Source organism: Electrophorus electricus, chromosome 11, assembly GCF_041902795.1.
Source record: "Electrophorus electricus isolate QZ-2024a chromosome 11, ASM4190279v1, whole genome shotgun sequence".
NCBI lineage: Eukaryota > Metazoa > Chordata > Actinopteri > Gymnotiformes > Gymnotidae > Electrophorus > Electrophorus electricus.
In genome coordinates this window covers 5,066,197-5,082,211 of record NC_137507.1, presented here as the reverse complement: position 1 = coordinate 5,082,211, position 16,015 = coordinate 5,066,197, and the positions used below count along the sequence as shown (strand labels likewise).

Here is a 16,015-nt window from a genome sequence, read left to right as displayed (position 1 = left end):
GAGGCTTTGGCGAGCTCAGTTTGCATCATTCAGCTGTTCTGCTCTCCTTCTCCAGGGTTTGACCCTTCCTTTCAGGGTTTCACTGCTATCTTAAAGGACCGGCTTTCATTAGTTATGGGCTTCATCAGTTGCTTTGGGGTGAAATGTCCCTTAAAATCTACAGAATGCTAGTTGCCTTGTAAAAAAAAAAAAAACTCAAATGCGCATTTGATCTGTTTGGTTTTGTTTTGTTTTGATTTCTTTAGCATTTTCCCCTGACATTTTTTCATATGCAAAAAATGATAGCAATAGCATTTCTGTGGTTAGCTCATTCCCATAGACATTTTGTGTCTCTCTCAGAGCCAGATGGCAAATCTGATGTGCAGGTTTGACACGTAACGCCCATGTGTGTCCTTGTTCGTAGATATATTTGATTCTGTGCCTGAGCAAAGCGCCTCCACAGAGTCCAAAGCTGCCGTTACTCCCACTGCTAATGTAGACCTGTTCGGTGCAGGTACAGGAGACGAACCCTGCCCCCTTCCTCTGTCCCATACCTCGTCTCCTCTTGTCCCGTCTTCATCCTGTGGCATTTGTTTGTTTTGACCCTCTACGTCTTGGTTTATCACATAGTGATGCTTGGACTTATGCATGCCCTCACCTGCAAAAGCATGCCTGTCTGTGTGGTGTGCGCATGCCCTCACCTGCAGAAGCATGCCTGTCTGTGTGGTGTGCGCATGCCCTCACCTACAGAAGCATGCCTGTCTGTGTGGTGTGCGCATGCCCTCACCTGCAGAAGCATGCCTGTCTGTGTGGTGTGCGCATGCCCTCACCTGCAGAAGCATGCCTGTCTGTGTGGTGTGCGCATGCCCTCACCTGCAGAAGCATGCCTGTCTGTGTGGTGTGCGCATGCCCTCACCTGCAGAAGCATGCCTGTCTGTGTGGTCTGCAGAAGCATGCCTGTCTGTGTGGTGTGTGCATGCCCTCACCTGCAGAAGCATGCCTGTCTGTGTGGTGTGCGCATGCCCTCACCTGCAGAAGCATACCTGTTCGTGTGGTGTGCGCATGCCCTCACCTGCAGAAGCATGCCTGTCTGTGTGGTGTGCGCATGCCCTCACCTACAGAAGCATGCCTGTCTGTGTGGTGTGCGCATGCCCTCACCTGCAGGAGCATGCCTGTCCGTGTGGTGTGTCTGGGTATCATTTGCTTGCTAGGCTCCTCAAGCTCTTTCTTTTTTTTTTTTCTTTACTGGCTCCTTCTCTTTTGTCTTCGCCGGTTGTCATGATGAAGATCTTCCCGCTGTCTCTCCGGGACCTTCACTCTTGCCAGAACCTTCCGTCACTGGGGACCTTTTATCTGGTGAGTGCATATGTGTGAGTCGGTGTCTGTAAGTATATGTCTGTGTGTGTCTTTATGCGTCTGTGTGTGTGCGCACGCGCGTGAGACTCTGCGAATCTGCTCCTCAGGTCTTTACACTCTTCAGTTTCTAGCCAGTTTAATTGGTCGATTCATCTAGGTTTATCCTTGGTTTAGTTCCCATAGCAACTGCTTTCCTCTGGGTGTATTCTGTCCAGTAGTGTGTAGCAGGCGTCTTTTAGGCAAGGAATACCAATGCAAGCTGGAAAAATGATCAACAGCATTAGCTGATTAACCTTTTTCTTGGCATGTCCACTGACAACAGCCATATCCTCCAGAGTTTAAAATCAGCTAAGTGCCACCCTGAAACCAAATTGAATGCAATGGACAAGTGGGTCTTATGCAGTTCTCCTTCCTGTCTGCTATGTATGAAAAAATACACAAGACAAATGAAGATGGATGTCTTTCACACTAATACACATTTCTCTCTCCCTGTGTCTTCTCTACCCCCCAGACTCATTCATTGCTCCAGCTCCAGCTCCTACGTCTCCTCCCAAAGCAGAGACTCCTGTTGTAGACCTGCTGGGTATGCACCATGCACATGCACACACACGCACGCGCACACACACATACCTTAGGTTCCTAGAGACCTGAGAATGTTTACATGTTATAATCTTAAAATCATGTTTTAACAGATTAATCTGTTTATCTGAGAAATATGTTCCTGTACTTTGAAATATGTTCTTGTACTTTTAAAAATGATATATTTTGCCAAAGATTTTTTATTATTTGAAATTTTGTATGAAACCACGTTTGACAAGTAAATTACATTTAATGGCTAATTAAATATTCAAGTAGATTAATAAACAAAACCTAATAAACAAAACCTAGTCTAAAATAATGTTTCATGTGTTTTTTAAAAAGATATTGAATTTTAACGGTTGTTATGTGTAAGTATAACTGTGATTACATTTTTGAGCAGAATAGCAGTACGCTATTGTGTCAGCATGGAAATATGATGGTATGGTAGAGTGGTAATTTGGTAACATGTATGTATGTATGTATGTATGTATGTAATGTAAATAAGTTATCTCAATAGTTCAGAGCACCTTTACGTGAACAGCACGATGTCTTACAGTCAGGATATTTTGGTTAGATATATCAGTCAGTGTTTCTGCTTGTGCATGTGTGTGACAGTACAGTCCTGGCTCACTCTCTTCATCTGGTCCTGTGTTAGTGTTGAGGATGTCTAATGCTTCTCTATCTGCACGCTGCACTCTGGATCAACATCATCAACATCATCATCATCATCATCATTGTTGTCATCTTCAGACGCATTTGGGGAGCCTGCCGGCGAACCCCAGACCACCATGGCTGCTGCTGACCTGCTCGGAGGTCTGCCACACCTCACATACTTCACCCTCTCTTACCTCTCTCTTGCTGTTTCTCTGTGTGAACACGCACGCACCCCAGCATTGTGCATTGTGTTGGAGTTTACTTCACTGCGTTGTTCTATGTTCTATGACATACCACAGTACTTGTCCTTGGAAAATTCACTCCCACAGTTCACATTTACAACCCAGATATCAGCCCACATAAAAAGGGTGACCAACACCCACAATGTTGATAAATTTTCTAAAATATATTGGCAAAACACCCTTTCAGAACACAACACGAATGGTCTTAAAGTTATTTCAATCAGTCTGTCGCTGAAAGTGAAAGAGTCAGGTCCTGACTCATACTGGTTGTTATTTTCTGTTCCTAGGCCTGATTTCTCCTGTGGCCCCCGCGGTTGCCCCAATCGGTGCAGCCCCCGTACCATCTGCAGCTCAAGATGACCTGCTGGAGTCAGCCTTCGACGCCTTCGCCCCTGCACCTACCACCTCCATACCAGCTGAGGCTGCGCCTGCCTCCACAGCGCCCTCCAGAGGATTCGACACATCAGGTGGGACCGGTACTGGTCTGGGCTGCAAATGAATATAGAGAGATCCAATAATATCTTAAGGTTGATGTCTGTTTGCTGAGAGGCAGCAGAACTGCTCCGTCTAGGGCTCCGTGCCGGGGCTCCGTGCCGGGGCTCCGTGCTGGGGCCCCTGCTTGGTCTCCGTGGCAGGTCCTGATTGGAGTCCCCTCTTCTCCTCACCTGAGCTGTACGCTATCTGCATGAATGCAACACTCCTATTTGCTCGTCTTACGTAATCTCTGACTGAGGCTCAATGCCTTCACATGCTGCTTTCTCTCTCTTTTCGTGTCTTCTTTCATTATCTCCATGTGCTGTTTACCTCTGTCTTAACATTACCAATCTGAACACTTGATCTCAAGCTAAGCCATGTTTTATCCCCTCTATGGCTTTCTTTTAAGTTAATCTCTTACCCCACTCTTTCTCTCTCTCTCTCTCTCTCTCTCTCTCTCTCTCTCTCCCTATCTCTCTCTCTCTCCCTATCTCTCTGTGCTTCTTGCCCATGCTTCACTTTCTGCTTCACACTACTGGCTCACTGATTTGCTACCACTATGGGACTGGTGAGATCCCCAGCAACTTCTCCACGGGGCTTCGGAGCATGACGTCTGTGGCAATGTGGCATTTTCGTAGTGGGGATATGCATCTACCTTTTACCAAATGCCACCCTGCACACATTCTACCTCTGTCCTGACCTGATCGGTCTCCTTCTACAACCTCCAGGATTGGTTGGATTTTCTGGTGTTTTTTTCCTAAGTGTTTCTGCAATGGACTAAATTGTCTAAATTCAGAATGGACCGAATTGTCCTTGAAGAATACCCCCACCCAGTTCACATTTACCACCTAGGTATCAGCCAATATGAGATGGATGACCAGTTAATTCCTGGGAACATCAAGAGATGATATAGAGCAGAAATGTGGAATGCCTGATAATCCCTGAGGACTATGCTGGGAAACACTGTGGAAGTCCATCTCCTAAACGTTCCCATGCTCAGAAGGGTTTAGGCATATCTCACCTAGCAGTGTGAGATGCAGGATCTCACAGTGTGTAGAGCTATGCCAGACATGTGGTTGGATTTGCAGCCTGTGTGTAAAGCAGTAGTTAGGTCTAAGGTTTGGCATGGTGTGGATGCAAGGAGGTAATCTGGGGTGAAATTAGTGTAACCCACTGGCAAATAGCTGAACAAATGTGGCAATTTCAGACTGCCACACAGATGCGGAAGGCTCAGAAATTGAGATTTTTCTGCTGATACTGTGTGTGTGTTTGTGTGTGTGCACGCACAAGTGTTGTAACCTGAGTTATGTGTGCATATGTCTGCAGTGTTCGATGGATTAGGGGACCTGCTCATGCCTGCCATAACCCCCCAGAGTACAGGCGGGACCCCCATTGCTGCCACTGGAACCCCCACAGCTCCTTCAGTAGTTCTGCCGGCTGCGCCCACAATGATGCCCACCATGATGCCCACAGCAGCACCTCCCCCCAAAGCCATTGGCAGCGACCTGGACTCCTCACTCGCCAACCTGGTCGGAAGTACGTCCTACGAGGCACTAGCAATGCTGCCGCTGTTGGAGTAATAAGCCAGTGGTAGTGTTAGCAATAGATTATAGTAACGTTAGTGCTGTTAAAGTGTAAAGCCAGTGGTATTGTTAGTGCTGTTAGTGTAATAAGAGTAACAGATGGTATTCATATCCGTGGCTCCTCTCAAAGCTTCTTCCTTATGATGTCAATGGAGTTTTTCTTCCCCATTATCTTCCTTAGTTTGCTCATTAGGAAGGTGGCCCTGGACTCCATTAAAGACAAGCTCTGTTGTTAAAACCTATAGAAATAAAACATTTAACTGAAATGAATTTCTATCAGTGTATTACGACAGTGCTGTCAGGGTAGTAGGAGTAATAGTGTATAGCAATAATGGTCATAAGGAGAAATGCAAGCGCTGATGGGACTTATTAGATGGTGTTACTCACTGCTGCTTTCCCTGCTTGCAGATCTGGGAATGGGGAGCCAGAAAAAGTAAGCTCGCGCTGTCTCTCTGTGTATTTTGTCCTAACTGTTATTGAGTTTGTATGTCCTTAGCAGGCTACCACTTCTTTGTTTCAGTCTAGTCCCCAGACCTATTGATCTGATCATTATGCCTGGAATGGTGGCTGACCAATTTCTGATCTCTAAAGGAGTTTTCAGACTTGACCCAAATACTCGAGTTTGCACCCAGGAACAATTCTGGGCTTCATTGGGGGAGGGACTCATTATCGCTGGTTTGCTTCCAGACAGCAGAATTCCATCCAAACCAATCCATTGCATGGATTGATTGCACAATTCCATACGTCACTTTTCTGAGTGCAGGTTTGCAAAATGTTCTTCTGTTTACTGCTTTTTATTACTTTCCTTGGTTACAAACACTCAAGCAGTGAAGAACAGTGCTTTTTGGATGCACAGCTTTTCACCATCTAGGAATGCATGCAGATGAGTCATTTTTGTATGAGAAACTTTTATCCATACAAGCCAACACGAGATGTGCTTTTTTTTTGCGACACTCTCGTTGCATGCACTCACTCTGTAAACGTGAGCTTTTGACAGTAACCTTGGTACAGTCTTATGAAAGTGGGTTGATTAGACATATACTGAAGCATAATAGTGATAACATGAGGCAGTCAGAGCCTACACTGTGCCAGAGACTGCTTGACGTGCACTGCAGACCACTGATTTCCGGAGGAACAGAGATCGGTTCAGTGGATCATTACGGGGCTCGAAAACACCACAGAACAAGTGGTGCGAGACCCAGAAAAAAATCTCTAGTGTGAAAACACCCTAAGAAGAGAGTTTAGATCCCTTGATCATTTGGTGTGTCATGCTTTATCGTGTGGTAAATGGCAAACATAAGGTATTGATTGTATTGTAATTGCGATATATAGACTGTATTATTGGGGTTGGATAGGTTGGGGGTGGTATATGACAGAAGTGATCAGATGTACTGTCTACTCCTATTTTTGTTGCAGGGACAGTGAGAAGAAGCTCACAGGTGGAGCGAACTGGACCCCGCAGGTCGCCCTTTCGAGCTGGGGCACACCCACGGCACAGGTGGTATGGTCTTCAGCTTGCCACGCTGCAGCTTGCTTTGGAAAAAAGTCTCAACATGCTCCTCTTCTAACGCGAGTTATCGGACACAGAGCCCATGTGCTGCACATTTTCAAGCTTTCCCTGCTCTAATTCACTTGATTTAGTGCAGCAATTACAAAGCCCTTCATAAGAAAAGAAGCTTAGCTGACTCTGATTCTCAATGCTGCTCTTGAGTGTTGTGCTTCCAGAAAGCCTTTTTAAGATATTGGCTTTTCAAGCTTCTCAAATGTCAAGGATAGTAGTGCCACTATTTTTCAATGACCTTTCTGCTTTAGAGCTTGATAAGCTCATCCCAGTTCTGATGTGTGTTTTCAGCCTGGTGCCCCTGGTGCCACGACTGGCACGCCCCCTGTTGGTGCCATGCCACCACCCATGGGGGCCCAGTCTGGATTTGGCATGGTGAGGGAAGCACTGTGCATGCTTGACAAGAGGGTTTTGCCCTGACATATAAGGACTCGGTGTATCTGAGAGCTTCTGATCACATGAATGTCTGACATCTGACGCCTCCCCCCACAACATTCACTCTCTATAGCCTCCCTCTGCTGGTGCAGGAGCTCCCATGATGCCCCAGCCAATGATGATGGGCCAGCCCATGATGAGACCACCTTTTGCAGGAACAGCTGTACCAGGAGCCCCAGTAAACACAGCCCCCCTCTCTCTCTCACACACACACTCACTCACACACTCACTCACTCACTCACACACACACTCACTCACTCACTCACTCACTCACTCACACACACACTCACTCACACACTCACTCACACACACACTCACTCACACACTCACTCACTCACACACTCACTCACTCACTCACACACACACACACTCACTCACTCACACACACACACACACTCACTCACTCACACACACACTCACTCACTCACTCACACACACACTCACACTCACTCACTCACTCACTCACACACACTCACTCACTCACACACTCACTCACTCACTCACTCACACACACACACACACACACACTCACACACATACTCACTTACTCACACACACACACTCACTTACTCACACACACACACACACACACAGACACACACACACAAAAGCATACACATGCACATCAGTAGGAACTGGGCCTGCACACTACCATTAATCAGTCTAACATACACGCACAACGATACACTCATTATGCGTCATGTTTTTTTCTCAGCTATCTCCAGGCCCAGCAGCCCAGAGCCCCAAGAAACCTCCTACTAAGGATCCTCTGGCAGACCTCAACATTAAGGACTTCTTGTAATTTCCCAGGTATCACACCAAGTCCTACTACTGTGTCTTTGGAAATGCTTGATGATGTAATGCCTTTAGAAAGCGCTGATAAGTCTAGGCTTGAGCTACAAGAGAAGTGTGCAGGCAGGCAGATGGCCAGGATTTCTGGTGACCTATTAGCGTAAAATGGCTGTATGTAATGGGCTTCTTTCTGTCTTCTCTCTCTCCCCCCATCTCAGTATCTTTGAGATTAGGCTGAGAAAGATGTGTCCACTGACCATATACACACCGAGACACTCCCTAACCACGCCCCCTGCCCTGCCCTTTCAGCTCCATGTCATGTTGTAGCACAAAGTGTGAAGTGAACTATAGAGGAAAAAAAAGAACAGCAAAGGTGTGCTTATCTTGATGTCATTCTTTTTTGTTTCAATATAAATTAAACAAAATCATTCCAAAAAATAGAAATAGAGGGGAAAAAATGAAAACTTAACTACGAAGGATTACAACAAATGCGTATGTATGTAGAGTGTTTTACAGTGTTGGCTTCTATGTTTGAATGATGTGTGTGTGTTGATGTCCTGTTGTGTGGTTTTTTAAGGAGAATGGTGTTGCCTCCACCCACTTCCCCACCTTTCTCCATGCAGGGCCACACTTCTTACTTTTATGTCCATTTTACAGCAGCGTGTGACGTGTCCTTTGCAGAAGGTACTTTAGTGTATATAATTGGAAAATCAAAGGTTTTTTCCTCTTCTCTATTCTGTATTTGTGGATGGGCTTATTGACGTAAATCTGATAATAAAACAAAGGCGTGGTCATCTCCCATTATTGGTTTATATACATATTTGTTTCTGAATATAACGTAATGAAATATGGCATATGTAATAAATCAGTATCCTACCTGGGCTTACAAATTCTCTTTATTTATTTATTTATTTATTTATTTATTTTAATTTTTTTATTTATTTGTAATTCTGGTTTGAAATTGTTGTGTGGAATCAATGGTCTATACATGTCAGTGGAATATGTAACAGGTCTTTTTCAGAATCCATCAAGAAAGGAACTATGTAAATCAGTCACCATAATGTGGGTTTTGGGATACAGTACTAATGTTTCCTTGGTTTCCCACTGTCTAAGTCAATGAAATGTGGTATTTGATTTTCATAACTGCTTGTGAAGTTTGGATACCAAACATACACTAGTAGGTATAGTGTTATTTTTGTATAACTGTAGACAGAAGTAAAAATGTTCAGTACTATCCCCTTCAACAACAGTCATCTACATCCCAGTTTGTTACATATAATGTTTCTGATGATGTTACATATAATGTTTCTGATGGTGATTACTGTTGGTAAAGATGGCACATCAGCTCCGTGATGGAAGAAGTTGCTCATCTGAGACCAGTTGTGTGTTGGCTGAGATTAGGATTACTTGGCATCATACTGACCGTGGTTTGTGAGGAGCTAATGTTCAGAGACAGCAGATCTATGTGTGTTTCCAGAAGAGGTCACTGTTAAACAGTGTTACAGCAATGGTGTTTAGCCAGCTGTGTTGGACCAGTGGTGTCAGTCCTGTAATGTACACTCCCACATAGACCTTTTTCTGCTTGTCCTTCAGTCAGACGAGTAAAGCTTTGGCTATTGTGAAATAAATGATAGAAAATGACAGAAGGTAATCTGTCCTTTTTATTTTTTTTCAGATGTTTATTTTGACTTTATTTATTCATATATTTATGGCACCCTGACCCAGTGCATGTAAGCCTTTTGAGATGCAATAAATACACAGAAGATTAAAAATGGCTGGCTGAGCTTAAGTTTATTGACTTTGATGACATTGGCTCCTGGGGACCTCACGTTGTTTACACTTACTTTACCTGGTCTAACATACCCGAGACAGTTTACACAAGGCTCAATAATGACCCAAGTGTGTACACATGTAGAAGATAGGGTCTGGGAAATCCCCGCTTGACTTGGCAAATCTCTCCTCCAGATCTCCCTACTGCTCTGCAGAATATAGATGAAACACTAATTTACCTGATTCAGTTAATCGGGACCTTCAGTAGCATCTCAGAGCCTTGTGTGATGAAACTAAACTCTGCAGGGCAGTGGATGTCCAGGACACAGGTTGAGCACACCACATCTAAATGGTCTATATGGGCAATTGTACTGCAATATTTTGTGGTTCCAATTTGCCTAGCAATACATTAACACCTCTGCAAATGCTTAATATGATAGTTACCAATAACCATGTGGGTGCATATTGCAGCCTTCTGTGACATAACTCCAGAGGCTGACACTGTCAAAATTATTAACCAGCAGCAGTCCTGTAGAGAACCCAGCTATCATAATACAGAGATAAAAGAGGCCACAGCACTACACACTTGCTCTAATAGACCCAAGCCAGATCACTAGCTACATATCAATGACCAAACACATGTCTTCAGAACACTTTTGTGTAACTAAAGCTACGTCAACATAGAAGGGAAACTATGTCTACCTGTATCCCCACACACCTGCTGTTTGAGTTTGAAATGGAGTAACACTACAAAACTACCCTTGTTGTATCAAACATCTTAAGTAGGTGTTGAAAAAAGTACTAAGACCCTTGTCTAAAGATGCGACAGAGAATGCAGCAGCTAAAGGCACATTTGTTCCTTTCTGTATGGGAAAGCCAAATATGCTGCAATAATAATAATAATATTCTAACCTCTTAGAACATGATGTATGAATTATAATTTATTTGGTATTTAAAAACATTGTATAAAATCAACACATTTACATTAACTCTGATTTTTATTTGCTATTCATCTACATAATTATATCCTATTCTGCAATTACAAAAGTCAAATGATGTCCAATGCCTTGAGTATCTGAATTTAAATAACCTTTTGTAATTTTACTAAAAAATTGCCACATTAAGTCCATCACTTTACCCTTAGATTTAATACTTATAGCTCTACAGTACTCTATCGAAATACACTCTGATGAGTCTTTATAAATTTAATATTTAAAAAAATTAAATTAGCACCAAAAATGTACACTAGCACCTGTGTTTCTGGGCAGGATGACTGCGCCGCATGTCAGCTGACTGCCTCTTTGCCAGTGAAAAAGGCACAAGTTGTGTAACCATAAGGCTGAATACCCAGTTACATTATTTTTAAAACTTACATCATTAACAATTTCTGAAACATAATCAGAAGACTAATGTATTAAACAATTTTTTTTTTTCCTAAAAGCACAACAAACAAAAAAGAAAATAAAAAAAACCTCTACAAGCATACACCAAAGGTTTTTTCACTCAAAAAAAAAAAAAAAGTTGTTTGGTTTTTTTTTGCTGGGGCATTAAGCCAAAACTAGTTGATTTGCTCTGAAGCTATTTCAGCACTCTCAGTCTAAAGTGACACTGATGACATATGAAAGATAAATATGCATACATATGAAAATGGATCAAAATGAAATCTTTTCCAGATTTCTCATTGTTCAATTTATTCCTTGTAGCCTTACTAGCTGACCTTTCTGTTTCATTTTTATACAGCCCATTCATTAAGAGAATTTATTTTAAAATTAAATAAATTATCATTTCTTGCCTGCCACTGATTTGGCTTATCAGTAATAATACAGTAATGACGAGTCTCTTTTGGAAGAAAGACCAGAAACTGGTGGCCAGTTTGGAATGCTGCATCAGCTGAGGCTTTTTGGATGACAGAAAAGCCCAAGCAAAATGGAAACCAGGCTTGTTTACCACACAGTCTGCTGTCAAATTCCATGCTAACCCTGTGGTGCTGTTTCTGCAAGCCGGCTCTGAAGGAAGGAAGTCGGGGAGGCAGTTTGAGGAGAGGCCAGATTGGGTAAGAGGCGGGGCAGTGGGAGGTGGGGCAGTAGGTGGGGCAGTCAGTATGGCCCCCAGTGGCAGTCCCTCAGGTTGTCTGACACTGGCTAGAGTCTCCATACACCCAGTAGCATATCTGGGCGAACTTAGGGGGTGTGATGCGCACAGCCACGTTGTAATCCTGTTGCGCACCGTTCAGCTCCACCTGCTGGTGGCCTGAGAACACCCCGATCACCTTACGCTTCCACTTCCTCTTGCCGGGCTCCTTCAGGCGGACGTAGACACCGGCGCCGCTTGAGCCGGGCTTGGCGTCGCAGTACTGGTACAGCAGCTCGTTGGACTCCTCTGACACGGAGCAGAAGCGGTACACCAGGTTGCCCGGCCGATCATCGTCGAAGCCTGAGAAGTGGATGCGGCCGGCGGGGAGCTTGGTAACGGAAGGGATGATGCCGAGGTCCATGTGCTGACTCTTCTGTGCCCTCTTCAGCTCCAGCACGGCGTAGTCGTAGTCAGCCCTGGTGCCGTCCCCCACATCCTTGAACCAGCCCTTGGGCACCTGCGTCTGGCGCACGCGTGTCCAGCGGAACGAGGGTGGCCCGGTTTCGGCGCTCCGCCTGCTCCGGTTTCTCCGGCCCTTCGATTTCCGCTCACGTTTCTTCTCCTCGCCGTGCTCATCTCCCCCCGACACCTCGCGTGCCTCCTTCCCTCGTCTCCTCTTCCCTCCCTTCCCACGCTTGCCCTTCCTGCGGCGAGATTGGTCACGCAGGATGCCCACACTCAGCTTCCGCGTCCCCTTCAGGTAGTCCAAGCCGTTGTGGACACAGTGGGCTGCAGTCAGCACGTGTCTGGGGGACAGCAGCACACCGGAGCAGCCTGTCGAGATCTTCACAGACGTGGAGAACGGGTACTTCAGCGAGTACTGCTTATTCGCGATGGTGAAGCGTGTGTCCAAGCCATAGACCGCACGCTTGCGGCGGGACCTCAGCGAGGAGGAGTTTGTGGGCAAGTGGGTGGGGTCAGCGGCCTGGTGCAGCGCGATAGTAGTGAGCGTGCGCGTGCCGTTCTCGTACAGCGTCTCGTAGGAGAGCATGTTCTCCAGCATCACCAGACTGGGCTCTGCAAGGTTCCGCTGACACTCGATCCCACAAGTGCTCTGCAGCCCGCCTTGCTGCTCAGCCGAGAAGCTGGAGCTACCCAGGCGCACTGTCCGCCTGCTTCGCAGTAGCGGCACCTTCCTCTGGGGCCAGGTGTATTCATCCTCACCTGTGCTGCCAGCTGAGGCTGAGAACAGGGCAAGACAGAGAGAGAGCCGGAGACTCAGGGGCACAGGTCCCATCGCACAGACACCCCTGCACCTGATTAATGGGTGGGGAACGAGAGAGAGAGAGAGAGAGAGAGAGGGGGAGGAGCACAAAAGGGAAAATTCGTTGTATATGTAAAGAAAGAATTTTGAAGGTAAAACTATAACTACTTCAAATACGTTTTAAATATGGGTATGGTTCTAAGAGGAGGATAATTTTTTTTTAAAGGTGATACAACACTAGAGGAAAGGTTGATGAAACAATGGGTCAAATATAAGAATCCAAAACTCTAGCAGGCCAATGTAGTTGTTATGCCCGTTTTGGGCACTAGAGGGAGGCAAATAATAAACTAAGAACAAATCCTAAAGCGCAGTTAGAGCGAGTGCCTGACGTGACCCTCCATGCCCCTCGCACTCACAGGAATCTCTGCATGGCTACACTGGATCCCTGCGCTGATGTAAGACATGCTGCACTCGGAACTGAGCTGATGCAAGCTGGAGGTCGTGACAGCACGACCTAAATTCCTAAACTAAATTCCTAAACCCTAAAGCTAAACTTAATGAAACAAATTCCTTCTCACCGAGGCTGATGATCCAAGATGAATAGTGTAGGTTTATGGAAAAGTGATGAAACCTTGTGGCATTTTAAGTTGGTTACTTATGCTGTAAAGCCAGAAGGTAACACTAGAAGAGAGACGAGGCTAAAAGTATCATAGAACAGACCACAGCGCAGCTAAAACATATAGGCTACATCTAATTAGCAGAGAATACAGCAGAGACTAAAAGCATCAGAGTGGATCAACAAAACAATGACTGGATTAAACCTTTGAATAATATTTTACATATGATATTTAACAGGACATTTAGAAACAAATCCTTCTCTATCTTCTGACGCTGCAATTATCTCGTGCGCCTGGAACGGTAATGATAGTATATCATGGAAACAGCGTGCGCGCATAAGGCGGCAGCCCTGGCGGTCATTATATGACCGTCCAGTAGTCCCGGGTGGCCGAGGACGTCCAGTACTTACAGTGTATATATAAATGCGACCTTATAACCTACCCGTCAGTGAGCACTAATCAGGTTCAAACCTAGGACCAATGACAGGACATTTAACTAGTGTCACCCTCTTTCACTACCACACTAGAAGCGTGATGTCAGGAATTAGCGAATTCAAACAACCCTGCAACATTTTGGCTATAATAGCATCTAACTAACGTTTATAATATCCATAGCCATCGCTAATTGAGAGACTCTTGTGTAACCAATTAGTTATGATGGGTAAGTTTCCCAACATCTTACCCAGCGAAAATTACACTGCCGCGGCAGAGCAAACTCTAAGACTCACTGCCACAATTTTTTTTTTGGCGTAGGTTGGAGTAAAATAGGGATTTCGGTTGAGCAGAAACAGCAGTTTCCACTGCAGTATGACGCATTTTTCCCATTAGTGCGAAATAACCACCCCAGCATTACTTTTTACCCCCAAAAATCCTTCAACCCAACGGTGGCGCGAAATATCCGACTAGCCTAATCAAAAATTGTTTTAGTCATTTATTTCATTAAAAAATAAACCACGTCTTCAGGTATACGCGGTGTTTAATCAGTGAGGCGACTCAGCATCAGTATTTTAGAAGAATATCAGTTGTCCCAAGTTGCTGTCATTCATTGTTTGCACACTGGATCACAAGCTTCCATAAAACAACAATTACATTTCAAACCCTCTAAGTAGGTACAGTCTTACCTGCAGCAGCAACATAAATAATGCCATTAACTGAATATCCATGAATATTCTTAATACGGCGGACAGAAGCAATAACAGCTAGGCTATTGTAAAATTATATCATGACAATCTAAAAATAAATAAATAAACAAACAATCCCTCAGTTTTGGCGGATTTTTGGATTTTCTATTATTTTTTAAAAAACAGTACAATGGGTATTTATTTTCAGTGTGCAGTGACTGAAGTTGAACGAGTGAAGAAGCGATGGTTGGCACTATCTGTGAAAAAAAAAGTAATTTGTGAGAAAAATACAACCAGAAATTAAAATTTCTTTCGCGGCCGCTTCTCGATATTTCCTGAAGTTCGCAAAAAATCCCCCGTCGATTCATCAAAGAGGTCCCGGCGGAGTAAGGTGAAAAGTATTTGCAGATTAATAGCTAATCCAAAACATCCAGCCCAGATTGAGTACGTTTTCCCTTCGAGAAGTGAAACGCATCATACCTGCTAGCATTCGATTGATGGATATGATGAATCCACAAAGTGATGTTTGCTTATTCAAACACAATCCCTGTTTAATAGGCAGAATTACTTCATCGCCCAATTCTTCCTAACAATAGGCGACAGTCCACTTCTCTGGATCCCCCTTTCACCATCAAGTCTGGAAGAAGACGGAGCCAGAGCCGTCTGTTTGTATTGCACTTGATGCCGGAGAGGGAGGGGAAAAACGTCTGAACAAGATTTTCACTTGCAACAAAGAATTTCTTATAGGGGAGGGACCGAGCACTTGAACGCATGAAACCGTGTGGAGGGATGGACTGGATAAACTGAACGGTAACATTAGCAGAGCGTTAGCTGAGGAGACTGCGTCTTACTACTTAAATTAATCAAATGTTCAATCAATCTTAAACTACAATCTCAAAAAATCGTTTATTCTCTTGATTTAAATGGGCTTTTCATTCGGTCCGGACGAAAATTAGTTCCACCTTGGACACAATAGCATTAAAGTCGCGCAGTCGCTTCCCATAACAGCCACACTTGTCTCCGTGTTTGGTGATGTGAGAAAGAGGAGAGCGGGTGCTCTGTGCGGTCATTAAATATTTGTACATTGCCGTTGCATTGGCGTAAAGGCAAAATTACAATAGAGCGCTGAGAATAGATGACTTAAAGAACTGTATGTTGGTAACAACCCTGGGAAACAATCAGCTTTACACTTTTACAGTGCGTTCTGGTAGACTCAAGATTCACAGCTTTTTTGTTTTCTTTCGTTAGGTCTGTCTGTTGTTTATCCCCTTTGGAGCTAATAGTTTTCTGCTGCCCTCCTGCAGCATGCAACTCAATGAAGTTGTCAGTAGATCTTCAGCTGCAGGGTTACACCTAAATTCTGTCTTGTAGTAGATCTGCTGGAATTTGGTTGGAAGTAGACTCTTCAGGTTAGTAGATCTCCAGGAAATTGCAGTGTGGTGTAGCTTCGGTAACAGGACTGGGCACATTTGGCTTAAAGGTTTGACTATGAAAAACCGTAGGCCTGATGAATGG

The 16,015-nt window shown here is 44.5% G+C and overlaps 2 protein-coding genes across 7 annotated transcripts in view; one reads left to right on the top strand and one right to left on the bottom strand.

Annotated features, from left to right (window-relative positions):
• snap91a (synaptosome associated protein 91a) overlaps positions 1-9,429 on the top strand; it is a 42,308-nt gene extending 32,879 nt beyond the window's left edge. For 2 of the 5 annotated variants that reach the window (XM_081722978.1, XM_035528132.2), the window contains exons 17-28: positions 404-493; positions 1,267-1,335; positions 1,847-1,918; positions 2,665-2,727; positions 3,098-3,277; positions 4,611-4,820; positions 5,276-5,300; positions 6,284-6,368; positions 6,720-6,803; positions 6,937-7,041; positions 7,579-7,673; positions 7,874-9,429. In XM_081722978.1, the coding sequence (XP_081579104.1) occupies positions 404-493; positions 1,267-1,335; positions 1,847-1,918; positions 2,665-2,727; positions 3,098-3,277; positions 4,611-4,820; positions 5,276-5,300; positions 6,284-6,368; positions 6,720-6,803; positions 6,937-7,041; positions 7,579-7,665 (1,070 nt within the window). In that variant the 3' untranslated portion in view covers positions 7,666-7,673; positions 7,874-9,429. The remainder of the gene's footprint in view (positions 1-403; positions 494-1,266; positions 1,336-1,846; positions 1,919-2,664; positions 2,728-3,097; positions 3,278-4,610; positions 4,821-5,275; positions 5,301-6,283; positions 6,369-6,719; positions 6,804-6,936; positions 7,042-7,578; positions 7,674-7,873) is intronic. The other 3 variants (XM_081722977.1, XM_081722980.1, XM_081722979.1) reach the window with 3 other exon arrangements.
• A 917-nt stretch (positions 9,430-10,346) lies between these two features.
• On the bottom strand, positions 10,347-15,211 carry prss35 (serine protease 35). 2 transcript variants are annotated; one of them, XM_027012538.3, is made up of 2 exons: positions 14,981-15,211; positions 10,347-12,814 (listed from the first exon to the last, which is right to left on the bottom strand). In XM_027012538.3, exon 2 carries the CDS (start codon positions 12,793-12,795, stop codon positions 11,548-11,550), a length of 1,248 nt encoding a protein of 415 aa, XP_026868339.2. In that variant the 5' UTR covers positions 12,796-12,814; positions 14,981-15,211; the 3' UTR covers positions 10,347-11,547. The 2 variants fall into 2 exon arrangements, with proteins under 2 accessions (XP_026868339.2, XP_081579107.1); XM_081722981.1 differs by having other exon boundaries at positions 10,347-12,808.
• Positions 15,212-16,015: the final 804 nt, after the last annotated feature.